This window comes from Euprymna scolopes, chromosome 36, assembly GCF_053919585.1.
Source record: "Euprymna scolopes isolate OS-2025 chromosome 36, ASM5391958v1, whole genome shotgun sequence".
Classification (NCBI taxonomy): domain Eukaryota; kingdom Metazoa; phylum Mollusca; class Cephalopoda; order Sepiida; family Sepiolidae; genus Euprymna; species Euprymna scolopes.
In genome coordinates this window covers 46,136,999-46,164,866 of record NC_136517.1, presented here as the reverse complement: position 1 = coordinate 46,164,866, position 27,868 = coordinate 46,136,999, and the positions used below count along the sequence as shown (strand labels likewise).

General features: G+C 31.0%; 1 protein-coding gene across 4 annotated transcripts in view; it reads left to right on the top strand.

Annotated features, from left to right (window-relative positions):
* The first annotated feature begins 3,924 nt into the window (after window positions 1–3,924).
* LOC145260448 (protein bicaudal D-like) overlaps window positions 3,925–27,868 on the top strand; it is a 100,189-nt gene continuing 76,245 nt past the window's right edge. For 2 of the 4 annotated variants that reach the window (XM_080118500.1, XM_080118499.1), the window contains exon 1: window positions 3,925–4,615. In XM_080118500.1, coding sequence (XP_079974626.1) covers window positions 4,331–4,615 — 285 coding nt within the window. In that variant the 5' untranslated portion in view covers window positions 3,925–4,330. The remainder of the gene's footprint in view (window positions 4,616–27,868) is intronic. The other 2 variants (XR_013864296.1, XM_080118498.1) reach the window with 1 other exon arrangement.

Sequence of the window (27,868 nt, the reverse complement as noted above, 5' to 3'; positions counted from 1 at the left end):
GCTTTAAATTGCCCCCCCCCCCATTTTGGGAAGCCTGGCCCTCACACACATACACATTAAAAACCAAACTCATACAAATGGTCACCCATCTGGTACTGGCCAGCCTCAGCTTAATAATACATTGAAATTTTCGTCACTGAAAAATAAGTTTTTTTGGGCTGTTTGGTCTTCCATAGTTTTCTTCTTATCAAACGCAAACGTAAACATTGTCGATCTAGACTCTAGATCAACGCGAAATAACTGGTTACCTATATGAATAAGTGGAATTATTTGAAATCCAGGTACTTATATTATAATATTTTTGCATATTCTCTTAGAAAATCATCCTAAATCTTAGTTAGACAATAAATAAATTAATTATTTCAAAAACCTTTTTTTTTTTTTTAATATTTATGTACGTTTTTTGTGCAATTTTGGGAAAATTTAACATTTAAAATTTAATTAAAAATAGTAGAAAAAGTTTTATATTATTCTGTTTTCTATATGATAAAATTCAGGGTTTTATCTTTCTGGAAAAAAAAAGTTACTCAGAAATAATGGATTTTAATAAATGTAATTTCGTTTTAAAAAACAACAACTTGATTTTGCGGCCATTTACCCTTTTATAAACAACAGTAAATAAGTAAATTATTTTTATATTAATATAAAAACATATGCGGTCTCATTTATGAACATAATAAACTTTATTATGTTCATAAACGAGACCGCATATTTTTTTATATTAATATAAAAAGAATTTACTTATTTACTGTTGTTTATAAAAGGGTAAAATCGATTTTTCTACCTCGCCGACTATGTTGTTTAATTTATTTGGAATCGTTTATTCGGCAAAGAAAAAAAACACAGAAAACAAACAAAAAACATGTCGAGTGTTACGTGAGAACGAGAAATAATGTCCGGTATATCACATCTTAGGGGTCTTGATAATCGCTAAAAAATAGAAAATTAAAGACATTACTGAGGGAGATTTGGTTTTAAAAAAAAATAATAAATTTTAATATTTTTTTAAATATAACTTAGAGGGGGGGGTAAAACCTATATCTCCCTCCGAAAAACAACCAACAAAAAAAATGAAATTAAAAAGATTCTTGATAAACGATAGCGGAGTTTTCAATAAAATTGATTAATAAATTTATTTAGTGATTACATTTTCTCTTAATGATTGATATTAGAATTTTGAAGTAAAAATTAAAAAAATTAAAAATGAGTTAACGAGAGATTGTTAGCACATGGCATCTCTTGCGCCAAAAAAATATTTCGCTTTTAATTTATTAGTTAATTTTTGCAAAATTTGACAGGACGACAATAAATGTTGATAATTGATAAAATTATAATTTTAAATAACGCATGAGTGCATTTGGTATGAGAGAAAACAAAAACATAAAAAAACTATCATAATTAAAAAAAACAAAACAAAAAAGTAACGAAGAATCGAATCGCTCCCTGTTTTTTTAACTTTTTGGGTTTGTTTTTTATTATTGTTTTTATGACTCCAAAAAACATCGTTAAAATAAGAACAAACAGAAATTTGTAATTAACTTTGTATGAACATAATAAACGCTTTAAAATAAGTGAAACCACTAAGAACTTAGCCAGTAAGGTAGAAAACGGACACTTAGAAAATCGATTTTATTTAAAAAAAAAAAAAAAAAATTAAACTAGTAAAAATATTTTTTTTAAAATATTATGGGGGGGGGGGCTATAGTCTATTTTAAAAAACAATATCTCCTTCAAGAACGATCATAAAATGTGTTTTCAATCGATATTTATTCAATAAGGGACCAGTTTTCCTACCTAGCGAAAGGGGACGAGTTTTCCGGAGTCGAGTTTTCCGGGGTCGAGTTTTCCGGAGACGAGTTTTCCGGAGACGAGTTTTCCCGAGACGTGTTTTCCGGGCACCAAATTGAATATTATTATGTTTTTTTTTTTTTAAATAGCGTTTTTCGAAATTATATATACTATAATCAGTTGAATTGCTAAGAAAAGAAACTTCGTAAACATTAATTAATTTTTAAAAGATTAAAACGATCAAAATTCCATTATTTCAAAATGTTTCGTTACAACATAGATTTTTAATTGTTTTAATTTTTTTAAATATTAAGTTTCTACATAAACATGGCTCTTGTCAGCTATTTTATCGCCAGATTAAAACCGATTCAAAAACATTATTGCACAAATATTAAGCATTTTGTAGCCCCTCCCCACTCATATTTTATTCGTCTCTAATTACCGAACAAAATATGGAAGCCCGTAGGTAACAAAAAGAACATTCAGTAAAAACGTATTTCATATTTAATATACAAATGTTTATAATATTATTAATCATTAAACTGTCTAAATCTTAAAATCTAACAAAATTATAACAAAGATTAATTATTAATTGCAGTTTGAAGAAGATAAACAAAGGTTATAAAAATCATTAAGTCGCTTCTGCTTTTCCGTAGTTCGTATATTAACACAAGTCTGACGTCACAGGAACAAGCGCTCCGTTTTTCACATTGTTTTGGGGATATCTAATGTATGTATATATATATATATATATATATATATATATATATATATATATATATATATATATATATGTTTAAAAAAAATTGCCTACAAAAATCATTTGTCAGTTTTTGGTCTGCAGACATGAAACTTAATATATAGGGTATTCAACCCCACGCAGAGCTTGATATTTGGGTGTTAGCCAGGGAAAAGCCGTACAAAAGTGTGGAAATTTTTTAAAAAATTGAATTTTCCAGGTGAAGGTTGCACGATGGCATTATGAATATGCATGCGTAACGTAATAGCTATTGGTTCATGTTTTAATTTTTAGCTTTGCAGCAAACATGTCTCCATAAGTCAGGCATTTACGTCAAAGGAAAAAGTAAATCGTAAGCTGAACGTTTTAGTTTCGATTCTCGGTGGTGGCACACGAGTCATTATTTTTTCTTAACTTTTTAAATCCTTATTATAGATTGGGTTCAATATAATATAATAATGAATACGAAATCTGCATCAATCAAAATATCATATTTTAGCGTATTGTATGACGGGGCAATGCCAGGCGGCTTGCGAGTAAAAAAGAAATTAAAAAAAAAAAAGGTACTTAATACGGAATGTGCTATTTTTAAGATAGGATTTTCAAGTTAAATTCAAGTTTTACAATATCTTTTGTTAAGAAAATTATATGAAAGTGCAAAATACTTACAATTAAAATTATATGAAAGTGCAGAATACTTACAAAATGCCAACCCCCTCCCATGTTAAGAATGTTTCTAAATAAGATTAATATTTCAGCACGGTCCGTAAGTACCAAAAAATTACGTGGTTTAAGTTCATTGAACTTAGTTCAATTTTTAACATGATTTTTTAAACTTCTTTTTTCGCAAGTATAACATAATAGTTCAACTACAGTTTTATTTTCTTAGGTTTTTTATACAACTTTTTTAATAGTCCTCACATTTTAATTTTTTTCCCTTGTGACGAGTAATTTGGTAAATAATTACTATTTCCCTGTGTGACGTTTTCACGCACTCCTTACTTCAAACGTGCGCTTATTAAAAAAATTTACTCTAAGTTTCCATGGTGTCATATATATATATATATATATATATATATATATATATATATATATATATATATATATATATATATATATATATATATATATTATTTAAATCTGCTATTTTGTTACTCCTTTTTCGGTATGCATCGCTCTTTGTACTTTTTCCGTCTAAGAGTTTCATTTATTTTTTTACACTCTGTAAAGGACATTTTCCCTTAACATTATCGCCCTCTAGTCAGTACCCCCTCCCACGATATTACTCAATTATCTCACCTATTTCTCTTCTCCCTGTGTCTTGCCATCTATCCCCCTCTCTCTCATTTTTCCTCTCTCTCTCCTTCCCTTCCTCCCGCCACAATACTATGCCAATCGGCCGCATGTGTCACGTGAACAGTGAGTTTTCGTCTCTCCCTCGCATAACTGCATAAATTAAACATGGCGCAGATAATGGCGATGACTGGCTGACGTCGGTCGGTAACATTTTGAGCTTTAAAAACAAGTTAAAACTAAAAGGGAAGATTTGTTCAAACTCCCCATTTATCTTGGGGAGGGTTTAAAGCTCAAAAAGAAGAAGTTATATCTCTAGTGAGATATTTCGTATTAACAACTTTTGTTGTTAAAAAAAAAAAAGAAAAAGTTCTTTTTTTCCGACCGGGGGAGTCTCCTTTTTCCTTTTCAAATATATATATTTAATATATATATATATTCCTTGTTATTATTCTCACCATACACACACACACACACACGCGTTCTTTCTCTCTCACACAGACCACCAGAATGTCTGAGGCCGACGTCAGGGATAACATTAACAATGCCGGTGGTTCAACGGCTGCCCAACAGCAGCATCATGCCATTTTAAATCTTGCCAACCTTAGCGCTGATGACCTGAAGGGCGAAGTGGAAAGATTAAGTGCCGAACTAGCCGAAACTACACAGCAAAAATTACAAGCAGCCCAATACGGTCTGGAAGTACTCGAAGAAAAACAACAGCTCCAACAACAATACGAAGATCTCGAAAGTATTTACGATGCTACCAAAAACGAATTGGATTGTGCCAAAACAGTATGTATTTCATTGATAAATCTAAATATAATAAAACCTTTAGAACCGCGTACACTCTATATTCTACACGAAAACTGTCACCAGTATTTTATTTAAAAAAAAAAAAATAATAATAAAAGTCTCTTCTGGGTGATTCTACATAATTTGAACTGAATCAACCCACTTTTACTTTTCCAAAATTAAACTTGGAATATAATTTTAAGAGTTCGGTGCTTGTACAAAGGCGATAGATCAAACAAGGGAGATTTATTAAATTGTTAGATGAAAGTACAGAATAGTTACAAAACACGTTCCCCTCCCATGTTAATAGCTTTAACGTTATTTCGCCTCTGTACAATAAGTGCAGAAGTACCAATTTAATTCAACAGCAAAAACAGTATCTTTTATTAAAGTAATAAAATGTGAATAATTTCTAATTCTGTTTTCGTAAATTTATCTCAAATAACTAACAATAAGCAAAAAATTACAAGTAATCTAAATAAGCAATCTGAGTTATGTCCCCTGTTTCTGCAATCTTTAAAAAAAATCTATTTTTCGCCTTTGTACAAGCACCAAAAGTCAATTCGAATTCTGTAATACTGTTTTCTTATGTCATGGTTCGATTTTGCGACGAATTATTTTATAAAACGAAATGGTCACAAAAGAAGTTAGACAAGGTTTTTTTTTTCTAATGTAAGGAAAATTCAGGTCCTAAAAGTGGCATTCTAAATTGGGACAACAATTTAAATTGTCCCAGTCTAGAAAGATTTGTTTCTTGCCGAGGGCAGAAAAATGAAATATCAGAACAGATACTACACTTCGCTTTCTAGTACGGTTAAAATAGCCAATAGTATTTATAATGGTATGCTAATCGTACTGTCATGTCTTGTATAGTAACTAGGCCTACTTCATTCATATTCATATATTTTGGCATCACAAACTCAAACCGTGAAGCATTCTTTATACCATACGGAAACAACACACAAGACACTATAAAAAAAAAAAAAATAGTATTTAATTCATGTCAAAAACGCATAATTACCATTTTTCCATACTAGCGTACCGAGTGTACCATTGTAGTGTACGTACTCGTATAGTGGATTCTTCATTCTGTAAATAATCACAAATACGATCCATAACATTTTTACCTTAAATGTAATTTTTAAAAAAGGCTGTTTAAATGCACTATTTTAAAGACTTGACAATCACTTTCGAATTTTAATTTATTTAAAAAAGATAGTCGCAATGCCGATTTCTTCCTCGCCGTCCATAATAAAATTACATTTAAAGTCTTTAATCTATTAAACTGCTGATGAAAAAATGATTATGTCCGTGTAGAGTTACTTTTATAGGTCAAAGTCGGGTATCGTGGTTCACTTGTGCTTCTAAATCAAAGAAAAAATGTCAATCCATCCTTTATTTTTGAAGGAGCCACTATTCTAAAAAAAAAAAAACTATATTTTTACGTTATTTTGCTTTTCAATGCTGCGAAATTGCTGTCTTTAATGCCATTCCTTGTTCACAAGTACCCATCATTCTTTGGTACATATATGCAGAACATGGGCACGGGCAGTGCTTTTATTTTACTTTTAGGATTTTCAATTTTTACGTTATTTTCGTTGTTAGGTGAAAGTACAGAATTTAGGAGCCCCTCCCTTCCCCCATATTAAGTATAATTTTATGAAAATAACATCGTGTCAGCACGGTCCGTATTTTGCATAAGTACCATTCATTTAAATCGTTACATCAAAACGAAGATTTTAAAATTTCTCTCCAATCCTATTTTAAAGCCATCTTTAAAGAACAATTGTTTTCCATGTTCAAGTCTAAAGTTACATATGTCATAGATGAGTAAGTCATGTCAAATGGAGCAGCAGCGTGTATAACTAAATTTAGTGTCCAACTCGAATTGTTTTAAAAAGAAAACCCACTATAGATTATTTTTATGTTAGATTTTCATTTTATATTTATTTAGCCATAAAAAGAAAGTCATTGTCAAATGAGTGAATGATTTCTTTTAGTGACAGGAATTTTGACGTAGACGAGTATTTTGCATTTTTTTTTTTTTTTTTTTTTTTTTTTTTTTTAATGGATGAACTGCATTGAACGCGTGTCTATTTTTGATCTAGTCGTTTTGTCTTTTCTCTATTTATTCGGTTGGTCTTTTTTTTTTCTTCGGTGTCTCTCTCTCTCTCTCTCTCTCTCTCTCTCTCTCTCTCTCTCTCTCTGTCTCTCGTTTCTTTTTTTCTGTCCCTTTTTTTTTTTTTTTTTACGTAATTTAAACTAATTAGAACTTACCACTATTTTAATTAAACCTAATCCTAACCTTCTAGAATCTGACTGTAATTTTCTTAATATTTACCCAATTTACTATCGAATAGACAAAGTTGACCAATTGAAAATATAAATATATTTTATAAATATACTAAATTCTAAATATGTCTCCTTCCTTCTCCTGACATTAAAAGGGACGACGGTTATATTTTCTGTTCATTGTAAAAAAAAAAAAAAAAAAAAAAAAAAGCCCTAATTTATGGGTCATGAGGACAAGTGCGTGGAAATGCGTATTTTTCTATGTCGTAATCACTGGCCATCTGGCTTCTGTAGATGATATTCTCCCAGACATTACGGTCTCTTTCGGGAGAAGAGAGGTGGAATTATTGCCTGTCATTTAAAGCCCCCGCCCCCTCCACCGGGTAATACCGTGGCCGTCTTGGTAGTACCGACTAGTTTAATTACGGCAAATTTTAGGGGCTGACCTTCTCAAAACTTACGTGGAAAATAGTTTTTATTTGAAAGGAGAATTAATAATTTTGTAACGAATAAAGTGAAGACATCGTGTGTTCTTTAGCATTGCTGGAAATAACCATACCTCCTCTGTCTGTTTGTCTTTCTCTTTCTCTCTCTGTCGGTGTGTGTGTCTGCCTCTCTCTCTCTCTCTCTCTCTCTCTCTCTCTCTCTCTGTCGGTGTGTGTGTGTCTGTCTCTCTCTCTCTCTGTGTCTCTCTCTCTCTCTCTCTCTCTCTGTGTCGGTGTGTGTGTGTCTCTCTCTCTCTCTACCTCTCTCTCTCTACCTCTCTCTACCTCTCTCAGATTAAGTTTTTTTTCCCCACTAAAAATATTTAATCGATAGTAAATTAAAATATTTGAAAACTGAACGTCGTTCATTAATAAGATGGTGAATTTAGTAGAATTTTTGTCGAAAAAATGATGTAACGTTTTACTGTCATTTTGACCTGTCTTGATATTTTCAGATTTAAATCGTCAAATCTGATTTAATTAAGCAACGAAAATATTAAATTCCTTCCCATAAATCACTATTAATTTCATTAAAATTGAATGCCAATGGAAACTATTTGGTGATTCACGAATCTTAGTTGAGAAGTCTTTGCTATTTGGAGGTTGCGGCATAACAAAACCACTGTAAATATACGTCACTGCTTGCTACTACTTATATTAATTGTCTACTCTACGGTAGAGTACAGCTAAACTGCCCCCTCTCTTTTCGTGGGGGGGGTCAGGAATTTTCCTCTTTCACAAACGGGTTATTTTGGATTATTCTGAATCTGTCTTCTGGCTAGGAGTAAAGTGTTGTATCTGTTGGTGTTCACACTTCATCTTTTCTGTCCTCGGTTAGTGAACGAGAAATCACTTTATATAGAGGCAATTTAAAATTTTGTCCCGCTCCAGAATGTTCCTTTTGGAAGTTGGCTTTTCTTTCGGTTTTAAAAACGGACCTTATGTGTATCTGCTCTCGTAGGAAGGCAAATAGGAACTGTTATCGTCTTGGTTACTATGTTTCCAAACTTTTCATTGTAACTTTCGACCTTCTTCAAGTGTAACTTTTCAAACTTCCTGCAGAACTTAGTAATGTTCTATCGAACTTTCAAGAATGACGTTTATTTCTGAGATTTAAATCTAAACTTCCTATTTACTTGGACACAAGGTCATATCTAATGGGGAGGGGGGGGGGTGACAGCTTCCCAAAAAGAAGCACTTGCTCTTTTAAACTAACGCATTTCAGGTGAAAACATTGCATGCACATCGTGTAAAAATTAGTTTATAAATTTGAATGATACAGTAGAAAAATAATTACAAGTAAAAATAGAATTCATCGTATTTTAATTGTGGAAGAGTTGTGAACAATTTGGTATGACAAACTGACTTATCTTCCATGACTTAAGGATCTGACATTTTTAAACACAGAATCTATGAACTTAATAGTGGATGATTTTTTTTTTTTTTTTTTTTTTTTCAATTTTAAATACATCAGCACATTTACTAGATAAGATAATTTGGTCGATGTCAAGTTTTTTCCAACTCCTCAAAAAACTTTAAAATGGCGACTTTTAAGTTTTCGGTGGTACTGGAAACGAATATCACATTTTAAATTTGGGGTAGATGAGTAGTTTTCATGATATGAAGAAATTACTTTTTCAAAAAGTGGGGATAACTTTCCTATGTAAATTTAAGGTAAAATGAGCACCCACTTTCTAACCACCTAGTAATTTCTTCATATAAAACAAATTTAACTGATATTCGATTTTAGCACCCCCCGAAAACCGGCGCTGTTTTTTTTTTTTTTTTTTTTTTTTTTTTTTTTACTAAGAGATTCGTTCATTTTTTTTTTTTTTTTTTTTTTTTTTCATAAATTAGGACGCTATTTAGCTGCTAGTAAGCTTGCACGAGCGGTTTACAAAAATATACTTTTTTTTAATTTTTTTTTTTTATAGGTGTATGCAATTATAGAACTTGTATAGTTTTTTAACAGGTGCTTCTGTAGTTTAATTAACCGTTTTTCCGTAAGTAACGTGTCGACATTAACCATTAAAGCAGAAGAATTGTTTAATATTTCACAAAAATTCTGTTTACATTAAGGGGCGGGTGATGTTATGTTGTGGCGGCTGCCACAACACCACTTGCCCCTAGATTGCCCCCCCCCCTAATGTAACCAATTGTTGTGAAATATTAAACTGCAGAAGCACCTGTTGGCAACTATACAAGTTCTATAATGAAAAAAGAACGAAAAACAAAAGTATGTTTTTGTAAACTTACTGACAGCATAATTAGCGTCCTAAATTATGAAATGAAAAGATGAACGAATCTCTTAGTTAAAAAAAAAAAAAAAAAAAAAAAACAGCGCCGGTTTTTGAGGGGTACTGAAAACGAATATCAATTAAATTTGTTTTATATGAAGAAATTACTAGGTGGCCAGAAAGCGGGTGCTCAATTTACGTTAAATTTATATAGGAACGTGATCATCCTCACTTTTTGAAAAAGTAATTTCATCATATCACGAAAACTACTTATCTGCCCCCAAATTTAAATGTGATATTCGTTTTCAGTACGACCGAAAACCTTTAAAAGTCGTCATTTTAAAGTTTTTTGAGGAGTTGGAAAGAAATTTGATATTGACCGATAATTTTTATAGATTTTCGGAATTTGAACTAATTTCGACATGACACGTACGTACGTAGTGTTTTCATCTGAAATGTATTGTTTTTTAAAAGATAACCAATTTGCACAAGCATCTTTTGTTTCGTTTTTTTTTTTTTTTTTTTTTTTTCTTTCTTTCTTTTCTGTAATTTGCAAACAAATTAAGTCTTTTGTCTGCTTGTCGAGTTAGTCAGTTATGTATGTTGAGGGCCGGGCACACAAGTGCTGTGAGTTCATCAGAGGACATTCCATTAAAGTACTTGTAAAACGGACATGGAAATGCGACAATGGGACAAAAGTTTGATCTGTAAACTTGGTTTCTAATTTTAAGATTTTATAATTTTTTAATTTAATTGATTACATGTAAACAGCCTAAAAAAGTTAGGGAAAGAAAGCAAAAAGACTCTATTTTGGAGGGTGATTTTCACATAAATTTAACGTAAGATGATCATCTGCTTGTTTCCAAGCGGTGACAATCGCTCACTTCTGAAACTGTTTTTTTAAGAAGAGGGGCACCTGTTGATCCATGATTGGTGGGGTGATTCATAAAAACTCAGAAAGGTATGAGGGCTTCATGCTAGCTTGCAAGTTAATGTTAACCCATGCAATTTGGGACTGGATGAGCAGTAATTCTGGTAGAGCGTCGAGAAAAGATGATAGGCATGACTTATGATATGAGTTTGTAAGAAAACAAGTTTCTATTTATAACTTCAAAACGATTTTTTAACAGAAAGTTATCTCCCCTCAAACACGTGACCAAAATTGATATCTAAAAAAAAAAATAAATAAATGCCTGCGATTTAATAATTTTAATAATAAAATAAAAATATTAATAATATTAATAATAAAATAAAAATATTAATAATATTAATAATATTAATATTAATAATAATAATAATATTAATAATATTAATAATAATAATATTATTAATAATAATAATAATAATATTAATAATAATAATAATATTAATATTATTATTAATGATATTAATATTATTAATAATAATGTTACGGGTCGTTTGAAAACCTTTTCTGATCCAAAAGTAAAGTATACATTTCCGTTAAATTCAAAAAGTGATCTCCCATTATAAAGTCTAAATTATCTTTTTGCTTTATTGCTTTTATTCCAAACTTTTTCAGACTGTTTACATATAATCACCTTAAAAAGAGGAGGGTCATCTTATTTGGGTGGGGATTAACATAGGGTTACCTAAATACCAATTGTACTTCACTTTTGTAAAGAGTTATCTATAGATATTATTTAAAAAAGAATAAAAAGACTGTTTGACAATCATCTGTTTCTACATTATTTAACGTTTCTGTGTGTGTGTGTGACATGAGTTAATGAGTGGATGACCCGATTTCAAAATGTAGAACCTGTTCTTTCCTCAGAAATCCTACGAGACTGTTAGTTCCTTCATCTAGATTTTTTAAGCTCAATTTTCCTCATAAAAAATTAGCATGTATCTAATTTTAACCCTTGTAGAGAGGCAAGTAAATTGAAATCCCATTCAAGTTTCTAAATGTGGAAAGAAGTTAGGAATATCATTTTTTTGTTTTACTAGGATGGGAGTGGGGTCATCACTTATCAATGTCACTGGCTGGTAAAGCAATGATTATCAGTATTGGCGAAATTTGGGTAGTGTTTAAGAAGACGGCTCAACAGGAACTTTTTCATGATAGATTTGAAAATGATCATGTTATAGTCAACTGAGAAGCATCCCTTTGGTATTGTATTCCACGAACAGGCAGTTCTAGAAAAAACAAACTTTGTTGGTGGAATTTACGTTCTGTTTTAGGCACAAATAGATAAGGAAAATTGTTGGCAGTTGTGGCTAGACAAGTGTCTCCAAATATTCTATGGAGGAAGGGGGGGTATAGAAAGAAACTCAGTTGAGTACCTGTGATGAAAATGACAAAGCAGAGATAAACTCACTATTTGCCTAAATGAAAAGTAAAATTATTCCCAGGCAATGCCAACTAGATACAGTTACCATATTATAAAGGATTAGGTTTTTGTTGTTTAACAGTATATTAATCTGCAGAGTGATACAAGTATTTTATTTTTGTAAACGTTTATTAGAAGAGCAGTACTTGTACTATTTATTTATTTATACACGGTGACCCATAAAAAACGGGCCCCAGCTCTAATTAGGCCCCATTTCTTACTGTTTTGTCCAAATGCAATGAAACTTTGGTCATAACTAGTTTATTATATTCAAAACATCACATTAACACACTAGGGTCTTTGGCCTTTTCTTTTTTTCTCTGTTCTACAGCATATGTTCTAGGTGGCCTCTTTTTTTTTGGGGGGGGGGTTCATGCCTTTCCCAAGTTTTGTTACATTAAACATATTTGATACCTAAGCAGCACTCTGTTTATCTGCTAATATTAAAATACAAATGATGTCAAGTGATATTGGCCTTTCAAAAATCTGTTTTTATGCTCCCCCTTCTCCCCAAATAGCCGTGTTAAATTTTTAGTCCCTCGACAAAAGGAGAGTGGACCTGTAAATTCACCCTTGTTCGTTCGTCTGTCCACACTTTTCTCAATAACTACGCCTTGGAATTTTTTTGGAAATTTTGCACACATTAAACACAAGTTATAAAAATAACGGATCGGATTTTCCAGGAAAACTCTGGTTGTCTCCCCCCCCCCCTCCCTGGGGGGTGCCTTTCGGGTTAAAATGGCTAAAATTGACACTATTGTGCTTATTAGAAAAATTGATGCTTTGGATTTTTATAAAACTTTTTGAAGTTGTAACTGATTTCTATATAATTTGGTTGTCATAACTCTTGGGTGTGCACCAGGGGCTCTCTTTGGGATAATTAAAAGCATTTCATTTTTTTTTTTTTTTTTTTTTTTTTTTTTCCAAAAATACTATTTCACCATATTTGTCAAATTTTCTGTGTCTATTTAGCAGTTTTGCATGGTGCTGAACTCAAATTTAAATGTTAAGGTGTTGGACTTTTGGGACTAAATGGGAGAGGGGGAAGGGGAAAATGATGGACTTGGTCATTTTTTTTTTTTTTTTTTTTTTTTAACTGGTCTTCTAGTTTCAATAGAAAATTTCAAGTCTTATTTTTTAAATTTTTAAGACTGATAATTAAATTTCTTTTTCCTTTTTATCACCCTTCCAATGAGAGCCCAACAAGGCGAACTGTGCTATGAGCACAGCGAGGACAGCCAGGGCTGTTGTGGAACAACCTCTAAAAATTGCCTGAATTGGATTTGCCGGTATGTCTTGATAAGGGTATTTAATCCTGTTATAACTTTACGTATCTTAAATGTCAGTGACATCAAATTTGACTATTAAAATGAAACCATTGTACTTGTTAAATTGTATAGAAGCAGTTTTTAAATTTTTGTTTATTTAAAAGAAAAATAGTTAATTTCTGTAGCCATTATGTTAACTGCTTTCCTGCAGTTCTAGTACTTTACAACTATCCTGTTTTTTTTTTGTTTTTTTTTGTTTTTTTTTTCTTAGTACAGGATGTAGTGGTGTTGCTTAGCCCTTCCTACCTTCAAGGATTGTATTTCCGAATTTTCCCTTACAAGTCTCTAGTAAGGCTTCAGAATCTAGTCCTAGTCTTTTTCGCCAATATATTGACTAGTATATTGCAAAGTGGATGATGTTCGGTATACTGAATGATCTTTCTATTTGGAGGGATCTCATTTAAAGTTGTATAGAAATTTAACTAGTTGTACCTGCCATGGCTCAAGATAAGGTTTCTTATTTTTTTATCCTTTCTTAGGCATTTTAAGTTCACTATTATGCACTTGCATGAAGTTAAATGAGATTCCACAATTATGGAAAATGACAAAGTAGAAAAATAATTAGAAGGAAATAAAATTCATCAAATATTGCAGTTTTATCGATTTCTTCTATTACAGCTAATTTTGTATGACAAACTGACTTACTTCCCTTGTTCTCACTTTTGCGATTTAAAATTAAAGATGGCAGATCAAGAATATACAAGAATAGCAATGTTTTTTGTACAATTTTCTGAGCTCTTTAAATTCTAACCATCCCTTAAGTGCAACAGTTTGTATCTCTTACATTTGGTTCACAGGGTATATTTGCGAGGTAGTTTTATTCTTTCATGAGTCCAGTTGCTTCATGAATTAATGAAATGGAGATATTAATATTCCAGTTTATGTAGGTTCAAAGATGCTTTGAGTACTCCTATAATTCTTTTTTTTTTTTTTTGTACTGATTCATATTCAAAACCTTTTTCTATTTAAAAAGAAAATACAACTGTTATATATGCGTTCGTCTATAAAAGATCTAGCTAATTTGCATATTCTTTTAGACATCCATTTTAATTAATTCCCTATTTTTTCAGTTTTCTCATGGGATGATTATCTTTAGTTAACTACATGTAATTATGTTCATGCAGATATTCTACATAATTAATCTCTCTCTATCTGGCAGTCTGTCGATTGTGAGTCTGATTGGAGCTCTGAAACCCCAGCTGCAGATGTAACACCTGATGGCAGGAAATCTGGATAGTCACGCTCTTTTTGCTTCCTCTCTCGGGCAGTCCGATTTTGACAATGACGGCTTCAGCAAGAGCACGACCATCATACTCCAATCACCTGAGTGCAGAGATCACGCTGCAGCTTCCAGTCCATCATACCTGCTGGTACACCCTCACTCCATAGCCACAGGACTTTCACCTCTCTCTCAGCCTAGGCAAAGTAGGAATAAGCAGCTTGCCCAGTACTGCTAACACCCTCTCTGCTGAAAGCAAAAGTACAGAGGCAAGGAAGGGTCAGGACAGTCTGCACACATGAAATCAGCCGCATCCGATGGCTGAGGCAGACCCGAGTCGAGTTGTACATCACCCTTGTTAACCGCGTTGGCACTGCAATGCTGGTTCATCCACGGCGCAAGCCATTGGGATTCCTTCCTCATCCACCAAGAGCATCATTGACCAGACTTGGATTTTTGACTCTAAATAGGGGGGCTAGTGGATACTACACCTTGCCCAAAAGTGACCCAGCACTGCAACGACTAAGGGGTAATATTCTCCCCAAAACCCTGGAGCTCCCGCACCAGGGCCTTGTTGCCGGATGTAGTTTTACATCATACCCAGGACAAGACATAATTAATACTTGCGATTTGCATAAAAAGGTTATAATAAACAAACCTTTTTCAATATTTATGTATGCGTATATATATATTTAAAAAAAACTTGCCTACCAAACTCCTATCAGTTTTTGGTCTACACATAAAACTTAATATATATGGTATTCATCCATGCAAAATTTTATATTTGGGTTTTAGCGAGGGGGAAATCGGTGCAAAAGTGGGGGGGGGGGAATTGCCAGTTGAAGGTCGAACGACGGCATTACAAATATGCATGCATAACGTAATAACTATTGGTTCATATTTTTAATTTTTAGCCTTGAAGCAAACTTCTTCATAGCTCAGGCATAACGCCAAAGGAAAATGTGAATCATAAGTTAGTTTTGGTTTCGATTCTCTTGTGGGGCACGAGGGTTTTTGTTTTTTTTATATAATTACTACTATATATTGGGTCTAATATAAATAATACAAAATTTGCATTAATCAAAATATATTTTAGCGTATTTTATGACTGATGCCTGGCAGTCTGCTAGTATTTACATATAAGTTCAGTTTAAATTCCTAAGGATACTAATTTGAACATTGCTGACTTAGCACTTGCATAAGCCAACTTACAGCTGGATAACTGACAATTATAAAAAGGGATATAACAGTTAAAAATAAATAAGAAACCTTTATTGAAATAGAAAACTGTAATCGGCTATTTACCATATAGCCAATTTGGAAATTAAAAAATGGTTTAATTCATGATTTTCCAGTGGAAGATACTCCCTATTAACAAAATGTAAACAAAATCCCTTAGTTTTTTTGTTTTTTTTTTTAAGCATAATATTAGGATATTATCGTAAGAACTACCGTGATATATTAGCATATAAAGAAATAAAAAATACATGAAAAAAAAAAAAGCCTAAGTATATATAGATTAGGATTGGTAATTCATATTAAATACCCTATGGAAATTTGGTTGGACATAGTTATTGGAACTGGACTTTGTTCACAGTTTAGACTACTTTTTTCTTTTTCCAAGTTACCTAAAGGTCACTTGAGAATAAGGTTATTAATGAATAGCTGGTGAAATAATACGAAGGTGATCATCAATAGTGGAAATTGGTAGGCTTTGATTATTTAAGAAGGTGGCTCAATAAGAATTTTTCATTGGACTTGAAAACAATGTTATATTCAGTTAGGAAACAATCCTGTGATATTGTGTTCCACAGATGGTCAGTTCGAAAAAAAACTTTGTTTGTGGAATGTTGGTTGTTTTAGGTACAGATAGATTAAGGAAAATCATTGACAGTGGGGTTGCAGTTAAACGAGTGTTTGAGAATACTTTACAAGGGAGTCGACCAAAGATTAAAGTTCAGTCGAGCACCTGCCATGAAAATAACGATCAAGCAGAGATAGGCTCACAACCTCTTCTGTGCGATGGAGGTAGTAAGGAGTAACTAGGTTTCAAAGCCATTACTTCCCCCCCTCCCTCCCTGAATGTTTCAGACAATGTAGCCTCCATCATTTCAACTTAGTGAATCTTGTGCCGATTTCCAATTGTGAATCTTCAGCCTCAACATTATCTGATGTTGCCTATTAAAAGGGTTTATTCAGTTTGGTGCTTAAGCTAAATGTCTAATACATTGCAACCATCTATCTGATAAAGTTTTGGGTTAAAAGGCTCCTTCAATCTTGGACAGACTAAGGATACCCACGAAGGGTTGCCTGCGCGTGAAATTTTTGTGGCAGGAGGTGCGCAATCTCCAACCACATCTCCCCTGAGACGACATTGTTAAATACCAGTGGCAAGTGATGTACAGGACAATTGGAAACAAATACAGACAGTGCACATACAGCACCTAGAATTCCCAAATGGTCACCCATCTGATACTAACCAGGCTCAATGTTGCTTAACTTCGGTGATCTGACAAGAACCAGTGTGTCAACGCGATTATGCCAAATAGTTTTGGATACTTATGTAGAATAAGGACCATGCTATTGTCAGAATTTTCCAGGTTTTTCCGTAAAATGTCAAAGTGCCGAAATGTTGAGCTAATAAAATCACAGCATCCAATGTCATTTAAAAAAAAGCATTTATTTGCTATTATTGGTTAAACTAAAAAAATTAAACTGAATGTTTATCTTGATTTTTATGAAAAAAATCAATTTTTTTCTATTCAAAAAATATTTCTCATAAAAATTATAAAATTGGATTAAATAAAGGGTTCTGTTTGAAATTCCATGCAGATTCCAGAGTTTAAGATGTGCCTGAAGGTCAGTTTACATCGCCTGAAATGTGAAAATAACAAGAGCATGTTATCTCCATGAAGTAAATAAAGGGTTCTGTTCAAAATTCTGTCCAAATTCCAGAGTTTAACACTCCTTCCTGAATTTGACAAGATAACATCTGAAGGTCAGAAGTTACATCTGCCGAAATATGACAATCACACTCAAGATGAAAACAGTCGATGAATCCAAATAATTGATCCTCATCTAAAAAATTTAGGAATCTTTTAGTTCATATTAAAAATGGATATCCTGATTTAATTTCGGGCTGCATTAAAAAAAAAAAATTCCAAATGATTGTGGTGGTGAAGGTGATGCAACTTCTAAAGAATCCAAAAGTATGCATGGAAGTTTCAAAATTATAAAGGGATCACAGATAGTGTAAACCTCCCTTCCTCCCATTTCAAAATTGTTTAGTCTATATTTTGATAAGATTTGGATTGTTACACTAGAAAAGGTTGTTGTATTGATACTAGTGCTGGGACGATTAATCTGAATTGGGGATCATAGAAATCGGAACCTGTTTGGGATATTGGAATTGGAAAAAATTTTAGCCTATTTTCAGATGTCAAAACAATTCTTTTTCGTTTTTTTTTTTTTAATTTTAATTTTTTTTTTTTTTTTTATTTAAAACTATGGATCAAGCAGGGAATAGGGATCCTAGTTGGCTTGCCCTTAAAAAAGGGCACATTTCGGGTGATACCGGTTTAACCTTCACCTTGATATGTTTGAGCAGATTTTTTTTTTTTTTTTTTTTTTTTTACTTTAATATTTGGATTAATATTTAAAAAAAAAAAAAAGTTTATCTATTTGCAACTAAAATTTGTTATGGAGAATGCATTTATTTACAAATTTTTTTAATAAATCTATTTAAATCAACTTTTGATTTTCATTTTATATATTTACAAAACTTAAATTTTCAATTGGATTTTCATAACAGTGCGTTTATATTTACAAATCATTTTAATTTGAGCAGATTTTCACAAATTGATATTTTTATTAAAATTAATAAAAACGTTACGAATAAATGTTTTCATTTTTTTAATAAAAGTATCAATCCAATTAAAGTTTTGTAAATTTATTAAAAAAAAATGTATCAAGGTGAAGGTTAAACCGGTGTCATCCAAAATCTGTCCTTTTCTAAGTAAAGACTGCCAGGGTCCTTATTCCCTGCTTGGGCCGAAGCTATATGCAAATATTTATGGATCTAAAAGTAACAAATTTAAAATATACTCTCAAGGGCCTGTGCATTTTACATTTTAAAAAAATTTTTTTTTTTTTTTTTTTTTTTTTTTTTTTTCAGTAAACTGTTTAAAAATACTCTAGCTAAATATTTATGGATTTTAAAACAATCAGAATCTGGGATTTAAAACAGAATCGGTAATTATATCGGCATCAGAATAATATTGGAATAGACCATCACTTGTTGATACTGATTCTAACACACTTGGATAGTTTTAAAGGTTTCTAAATAAGCTTTTAATATCCATTGTGCAGCTGAGAAATATGATTTTGAAAGCCTATTGAAAAGTTGATTTTTAGACACTTTTTAGGAAATTAAGTTGTTTTTTTTTTGTTTTTTTTTTATACATAGAATAACAATCTGACATTTGTGTACCTTTTCACCATATTTTATAAATATACATGTGAGTGTAAAATGTATTGGATAATGATTGCAGCATTCTATACAGGTCACTTCAAAGTGCAGCCTCTAAGTACAGCTCGAGGCTTATTGACAAATGTTTGATTTTTCACGCATTTTTGAAGCACATTAAGTCAAGTATATTTGAATACGTATAGTATAGCATTCTGGTGCATATCTGAAGATAATAAAATGTGTTGATAAATAAATGCAAATATTTTTGTTTAAACTTTCAAGTAATAAAAGTTATTTAAGATGTCTGGTAAAAGATATGATCCATATTTTTATTGTTCCACACATAAAGTATAGGGTTTGAATGTTCTATTTTCAAATGTATTAAATTTAAATTAATTAATTTGATAAAAATCTAAGCAATTTTTATAGAAATTGCTCCAGACTAGGTATGAAGCTACTTGATTTCAGGAGCTTCTAAAACAAAAGATTATAGAAAAGACGAGTGATGCCTATTGACCTTAGTCTTGAATAGATCAAGATTATAAGTAGAAAGAAAACGGTGAGCAGAAAGATTTACGCTTCTTCGAATAAGCTGTATTACAATGTGGTATCAAAACCGTGACTTGAAGACCACTAGACGAAGCCAAGCGAATTAGAACAAAAGCAGAGAATAGATCAGGCAATTAAGTCAAGTATATTTGAATATGCATAGAATTGATCTTCTGATGCATATCTGCAGCTAATAAAATGTGTTTAACGATAAATAAATGAAAATATTTTATGTAAACTTTCAAGTATCATACAAAGCCAAAATAAGTTAACATGTCTGGTAAAATATATGATCCACATATTTCATTTATCTTAAGATTTTTATTCTCAGGTATGTCATTCTATTTTCAAATGTAGTTTAATTTGTTTCAAAGATCTCTGAAAAAAATCAAACCTTTGTCAATACTCCCCCCCCCCAGTCCTACTTTTCAGCTGTCCTATAAAATGCTATCTTAATACGATAAAAATCAGCTCTTCAGACTTCAAATTCAATCATGTAAGTTTAATTTTCACTCTATTTGTCTCAGTTGGAAAAAAGCATTAAAATTATGAAAATCTATAACAAAAGACAAATAAAATCTGAAGGTAATAAAATATGTTGAACTGAAAATATTTTTGTTGTGCAAACTCAAGTGTTAAACAAAAATTTTTTTAGATGTCTGGTAAAAGATATGATCCACATATTTTTTAAATTTATCTTTCAACATATTTTCTGGTATGTTATTCTGTCTATTTTCAAATGTAGTCTAATTTATTTCAAAGATCTCTGAAAAAAGAATAAACGTTTGTCGATAGCCCTCCCCCAGTTTTTTTTTTTTTTTTTTTTTTTCAGTTGTGCTATAAAATACGATCTTAATATAAAATCAGTTCTTTAGACTCCAAATTGTCATGAAAGTTTTATTTTCACTTTGTCTTATAGTTGGAAAAGAGCATTAAAATTATCAAAATCTATAACAAAATAAAAATGTAAATAATACTAAGTTTCTGAATTTTTTAGATAAGGATTATCGTATTGGGATTCCATGGACTTCTGTTCTCATCTTGAAGTGTTATTTTCACGTTTCGGATTTCTCCTTTGACCTTCTGCAAGTGTATTGTCGAACTATGAAATGTTACTGTCAAATTCCAGAATTTGCAAAGAATCTTGAACGGAACCCTTGATTTAATCTATGGAGGTAGCATGCTCTTGTTAATTCATAATTGTATTTTTGAGTGTCGGCAACACTGAGGATTGAAACTTCAACCTCCCAAAAGTAACTTACAATGGAATTTTACGATGTATATTATCCACTACAGCATCGGTCCTTGCACAAGAACTTCTACTCAGTCATGGCTGACGGAATGATAGCATGCTTTCCCCTTGAATTAAATGTGTAACGTTTAAAATTCCGTGCAGTTCCAGAGTTGGAAAGATTTCAGTTAAACAAGATACACCTGAAGGTTAGAGGTTACATCAACTGAAACATGAAAGTAGTGCTCAAGATCAAAACAGTAGTCCGAAGAATCCAAATATGAATGAAAACAATATAAATTAAATATTTCAGCTAACTCCGACCTTCCTTGGTAGATTATAGGCAGTTTTCATTCTTTTAAAATGCACATTACAAAACTAGCTTTATATTTTTTATATTATGTTTTTCAAGAATTGCCAAAAACTATTCGTCCTTTGATGTCATCCACTTTAAAGTAGATCCTTTCTTTGTAAAAACATCAACTAATGTTTTTATTAAAAATATTAAATATTTGATAATATACCAATTATTGACCTAAGAGGTCATGGGTGGTCTAGTATAATTTTGTTATCCTAACATGATCTTCAAGGTCAGTGCTGGAGTTTTCATGGCAAATCCGTTCGGTTACTTTTTTACTCATGTTTAATGTTTGCAAAATTTCAAAATATTTCAGGGCGTATTTGAGGAAAGTGTGGACAGATGAATGAACAAGGGTAATAATCAGATGTTAACTTGGCAAGAAATTCTCAATCTCATCAATAAACATTTCTCTAAGCAATCCTTTTCACTAAATTTGTAATAAAAATAACTTCCAACTGTTTTATAGTTGATACAAAAACCAAGAAATGTTAATAAAGGCACATAATCGTATATGATCTTGTCTGTCTGAGGAATGGTTTCTACCAAACCCCTGTCAATTTTTGGTCTACAGACGTGAAACTTGATATATAGGGGATTTAGACCTGAGCCAAAATTTTGATTTGGTCTTTAGCCGGTAAATATTTTCGGTTCTATAAAAAATGAAATCTGCATGAATTAAAATATATTTAAGTGTATCTTATGACCATACCACACCATGTGGCCTACTAGTGAAATACTTGAGTGCAATATAGAAAAAAAAATAATTGCATGAAAGTAACCAATATAGCTACGATAAAAATAACAAAGAACAATATAATGACTAGAAATGGCAAACCCAAATAGCAATCATCCAAACAAATAAAAATAACGAACAAAAAGTAATTGTAGAACTTGCGCATTTTGTCCACTGTAAAATAAATGCCTAACAGAAAGTTTTCTTTATCAAGCCACAATATTTGCTAAAGAAATCCAGAATAGCAAGAAATCTTACATGGGTATTAACCTTTCTAGATTTTAAAACTAGATATTTTGACCATAAAAGCACATTCAGTAACAAAAAAAATTATACATTGAATAAACTTTATTAAAGGATAATGATATATAAGAAAAATAAAATTAGCTAAGCTAATAATAAAAAAAAAAAAAAATACTCCAAGCACACATTAAGATAGTATCTATTATTTGACATATTAAACAAAAGGGGGGGGCACATCACCCACTATACAAAATAGTACAAGAAATAGGAGTCGGCCAAATCTTCTAAATGAAGCCTGGTTGTTGGCTAATGAAAACAAACCTGTGGACAAGAATAACAATGAATCTAATTGGTTAGCTAGTTAAACTGATCATATAAATAAATGTAGTGTTCAGAATAGTAGTGGACACTAAGTTGACCAGAAGCAGTATCAGATAAAAACTTTCTATTAATATAAAAATGTTGCACTTGCTAAACCAAACTTTGTTTTAGTAAAAATGTTAATTGATGTAAAAAAAAAAAAAAAAAAATGTAAGTTTTGGGCAACGTTTTACATGAAATTGTATTTTTTCTTTTTAATACAAAAAAAAAAACATACAAAATATTTTATTTCATTTTTCTTGAAAAAAAAATCAAATTTTCCAAAAAGTAATTTTTTTTTTTTTTTTTTTTTTTTATAATACCAAAAACAAATTCAAAATGGTGAAACAATAACATTTTGTTATTTTATGCAAAAAAAAATGGTATTTTTGTAAAAGATCTTTTTAAAAATTAGATTCATTATCTAAAACAGGAAGTCAAGTTTAGTAAGTGGAACATTTTTATATCCGTGCAATTTTTTTTTTTTATCTGGAACCATTTGCTATAGACTTGCTCACCTATCCTGGATTGCCATACATTTTATATATAAAAACATGAATTCCATGCATTTTAGCTCGAGGATGAAACATGAAAGATTTTGTGTAGCTTAACTGTCAGTTATTTTCATAACTTACTACCTAGCTTTTACTCGTGTAGTGAGCACTATTGAAGTAAATACTTAAAATTAATACACAATATCTCTTTATAACTCATGTCAATGCATGAAATGATTATATGTATAAAAATAAAATATTTTTTACTAGCAGACTGCTTGGTTGTAAAATATTTAAATGAATAAAATATGCATTAAGTGCACTTGAAAGCCAAATCACAACGTAATATTAGGAAAATAAACGTTTTACTTGGTTGAAATTTATAATATATTTCAGAACTAAACTCCATCTTCAGTATGTTTTTCTTTTTTTATTCTTTCTCTCCATGTTGTAAAGTTGGAGAGAGAAAAGTAAAGAGCCGCGCGTTGTATCTCAGCGGTTGTATTTTGAAATGTTGGAACAGTGCGTTGGCAACGCGAAAATAACGTTTAGGGTGTGGAACTCACACCCTTGACGATACTTAAATATATTTTTAATTTGTACAGATTTCATATTTATAGAGCCAATCCTCTAATTATATTGTACCTAATATGATTTCAAAAATTAAAAAAAAACAAAAAAACTTGAATACCATCAGCTAAAATCGAAACCAAAGCATTTAATGCTCCAACCTTAATCATTACCATTTGAGCTATTAACAAATGAAAAATGTTAAAAATTAAATGACTATAAATTTGTATATTTGCATATGTACAAAAGTAACAGGTTTAATCAACTTGCTCCAGCCAGGTTAAACTATTTTTTAATTTTGACACTTTAGCAGCTATTTTTACCAGCTAAAAGCCAAATCTAATTTTACGCAGGTCCAAATCCCCTATATATTAAGTTTAGGTCCATGTGCTAGAAGTTTTCCTCCTAAATGCTATGCAATCGTGCACAATGTAGAAAATATGTATAAATAGAACTTGGTGTAATAGTTAAATAAAACCAATTATCCAATAAGAAACCAGAAAAAATGAATTTTTAAGAATATGCAAATTAGTTAATCTTTATGAAGTCACTTGCATATCCATTACTGAGTCTTAAATTTGTTTTTGATTTTTAAATAAGAAAAAGTAGACTTTTAATATTAATGTCAGTGTGACAAAAAAATTCAACTTGATGTGTATAGAGTACAGTAGAACTCCGGGATAAGGTGGCCCTAGGATACGCCTCCCCACCCAAAAGTTACGATGTGGAATACAATGTTTTCCCGGACCCTAGTTATGTTTGCCCTGCCTTATGGTGTTATTTATAATGTTATTTGATTATATACATGTGTATTATATACTGTACTGTATTTTGTTACTAGTTTTGTGCCCCGGGGTTCTACTGTATTGTGGTAGATGTTTTTAATTCTGAACTTTAATTGGAATCGATTACCCTTGACTATATGATGCAATGTTCTTTTAGATTTTTCAACACCTGTGTTGATAGATTCACTTCTATAATAACATTCTGCCCAATTATGAATTTTATTTTTACTTTAAGCACAATTTGAGGATGAGGGATTTTTTGAAAATTAATGGATTAAGGGACATTTTCATATTTTATGTCTTTTTCAAACCAAAGCATCACTTTAGTGTCTAGCAAACTCCTCTTAATCAAAGAAAAGGGAAAATAATTTAGCTAAGCAGTTTTCTTTAGGTCATCAGAAATTTTTATGTACGTGGTAGGTAGTGCTATATATATAATTGCTAGATGACTTTACCAGTTTATCGCTTTGCATAACTTTCTACTTGAACTACTTGAAACATTAATTTAAAGCAAAAATCTTCATTTATAACTTTGAACATGAACTCAAATCTTTCTTGTGTATTCATATATAAGCATTTAGAAATTCTGATAGTTTTTATAAAAATGTATCTTAAATGAGGAAAGTAAATTTGCATTTTCATTTTCAATTTAGAAATAGATCACAATTTATTGAAAATCAAGGAACAAAAATCTGTTTGTAATAAACAAAGGGGAGGGACATTGTTGCTCGGTTGTTAAAAAAAAAAAAAAAAAAAAAGGTGGGGTGCCATCAGCCAGAAGCAAAATTTTGTAAACAAAAAAAACAAACAAATAAACTATAGATAGATAACTTGAGTACCCAGCATTACCCGGGTGTGGGACGGGGTATAGTAAGGGTATTGAGCAACCAAAGTTCCTAAAAAAAATTTTAAATGGCAAGTACCCGCATGAGCGCAAAAAAAAATTAGCCACAGTAGCCAGGCTTGAACCTGTAATGAGGAAAAGGTGGGGAAAAAAAAAAAAAAAAAAGGAAACATTAAACAATTCGACCTAGGCACACGTGATGTTACGAGCTATCGAAATAACGTGTTTTAAATGTACGACTTAAGGCGTATGATGCCTTTGCAAAAATGTTGACGCAAAAATTGGCATCTCCTTGTAAAAAAAAACGGCTCAATTGACCAGCATAGAATTAATATTTTTGGCCAATTTTTTTCATATTTGTCGTCAGGCCCATCTTTCTAATGATACCAATTTTGTCAGTGTTCATCACGTCTGTCAAAGTTTTTTGCAAGACATAAAAATGCACACACATTTTGACTTTTATTTATATACTAGTCAATTAATGACGAAGTAGACTCAGGAAAGCAGAAAAAAGTATAAATGCATGCAGTGTAGAATGAGGTCGTAAGAAGTCTTATCGAATAGGGGGGATAAAATTTGAGCTACTTCCTCTGTAGGTTATGACTATGATGAAAGATGGCGCTTCTAGGAATAAATGTTTTAATATTATGGAATGTGTCTAATAGTTATAAGGTAATAGCCAATAACGTAAACATAAATTTTATGTGCCATCTGTTGGTGTAAACCTATGCTATTTTGGTTCAGAAGGGGAAAATTGCCCCTCTTTTATTATATACAAGAGAATCCATATATATTAAATCATTAATGGTTGATGTATCATTAACAAAGCAAACCCCGTTTATGGATTGATGAAAATCTGTCTTGGATACAACATTGAACTGTTTTTTTTTTTTTTTGTTTTTTGAGGTGGCTAACCTTAGATTGAAATAAATCATAGAAAAATGATTTTATTATACAAATGTGGTTTATGCCAAGGATTAATTTTTTTTAATTTATAATTTAGATACAATTTCAAGTATATAGCTTGCATGTATAGATCATATTTTCACAAATTATGCCGTAAATTGGGCAATATTTCAGCAATGTGTCAATGTTTTCTAAATGACCTGGTGTGTGTGTACACACACACTTATAGATTTTTCTTATGAGCATAAATTGAAAATTAAATCTAAAATGATTGTATGCAAAGAATATTCCATATATGAATGAATGAAGATACAGAAACAGCCAAAGCAATGAATACTGATATATTTCAGGCTGAATTTTTTTTTTTTCTTAATGTACATTCGAAGGTGAAAGTTCTTTCAAAATTATGCATATGATGTAATCCATAAAGTTCACTATGGTAAAATCCTTTGCAAAATGTAATATTTGTGCAAGCATAATATAAAAAATATTACTGATAATCTTCAGGATATTTGAGAAATTTTATTTTTAAATTAATATATCAAAAATGTTAAAAATATGATAGAAAATTAAAAAAAAAAAAAAAAAAAAAGTGGATATGTATGTGTAGATAGTTTTCTCTCTCTCTCTCTCTCTCTTTTATTTATTTATATATAATCATATATATATATATATATATATATATATATATATATATATGATTTTTTTATTTCCTTCAATGAGACAAGCAATTCATTGAAAATCCATGGATTAAGGGGGGGGGGCTTTTTTTCTTTTTTTTTTTTTTTTTTTTTTTTTTTTAATCATCAAACAAATTAATAATTTTTTTTAATAATTTAATTAAAAAATTTGATTGTTTGTCCCCCTACCACTTGGTGTAATGTATTTGACAAAATTATTGCAATAAACAGAAACAATGTAATGAGGAAAGGGATTAAATGCAATAAAAAGAAAATATTTATGAATGCACTTACCTACGTGAGGAATGTTAATTTCCAAATTGTAAGGAAGAACAAGAGGGGAGTACGGTTTAAATACTTTTAATTATTAAACAATGCTTAAAGTCGAGTAGGTTTTTTACCAATAACAGAAACATGCTAAACAATGTATGCTGCAGCCATCTTTGTGTCGCAGCAGCTTGATGAATTAATTACTTCACAAGTTTATAAAAAAAATTAGCCAAACCAACTCCAACTAAAAAAAAAACAATGTAATTCATGAAATTAAAAAAAAAAAAAATTCATGTATTTTGATTATTCAAACTACTATTCTACTCTTATTTTCACAATGTTTCGGATGGTGTAACCTCTGACCTTCTTCAGGTACATCTTTTCCAACTTGTCAGTCTGTTGATCTGTGGAACTGTTAAGGAATTTCGAATTGAATCTTTTATTTAATCTACAGGCATAGATTCTCATTTCATCAGCCATAACTGTGTAGAAGTTTTATTTTTTGTTTGTAGTAAGGATTGAACCTTCAACCTACAGAATATTTTCCTTGTCTTTTTGGACATTTTCATGTATTGCATGTTAAAAATTTAATTCTTTTTAGATCTTGTATTAAGTTATAATTGTGTATGAATGAGATTTCAAAGATTTAAGAAAATAAATGTAAATATTTATTCAGTGTAAAACTTTTTTTTTTTTTTTTTTTTTTAACTTCTGAAAATTTCAGAAATTTCATCGACTGACATATTGGTTGTAAGGGTTTTCCACAAATATTGGCCATTGAAAAACATTAATAAACCAACTGTTGAGGGAATCGTGCATGGTAGTTTATCGTAGCACTTGTTTCCTTGGC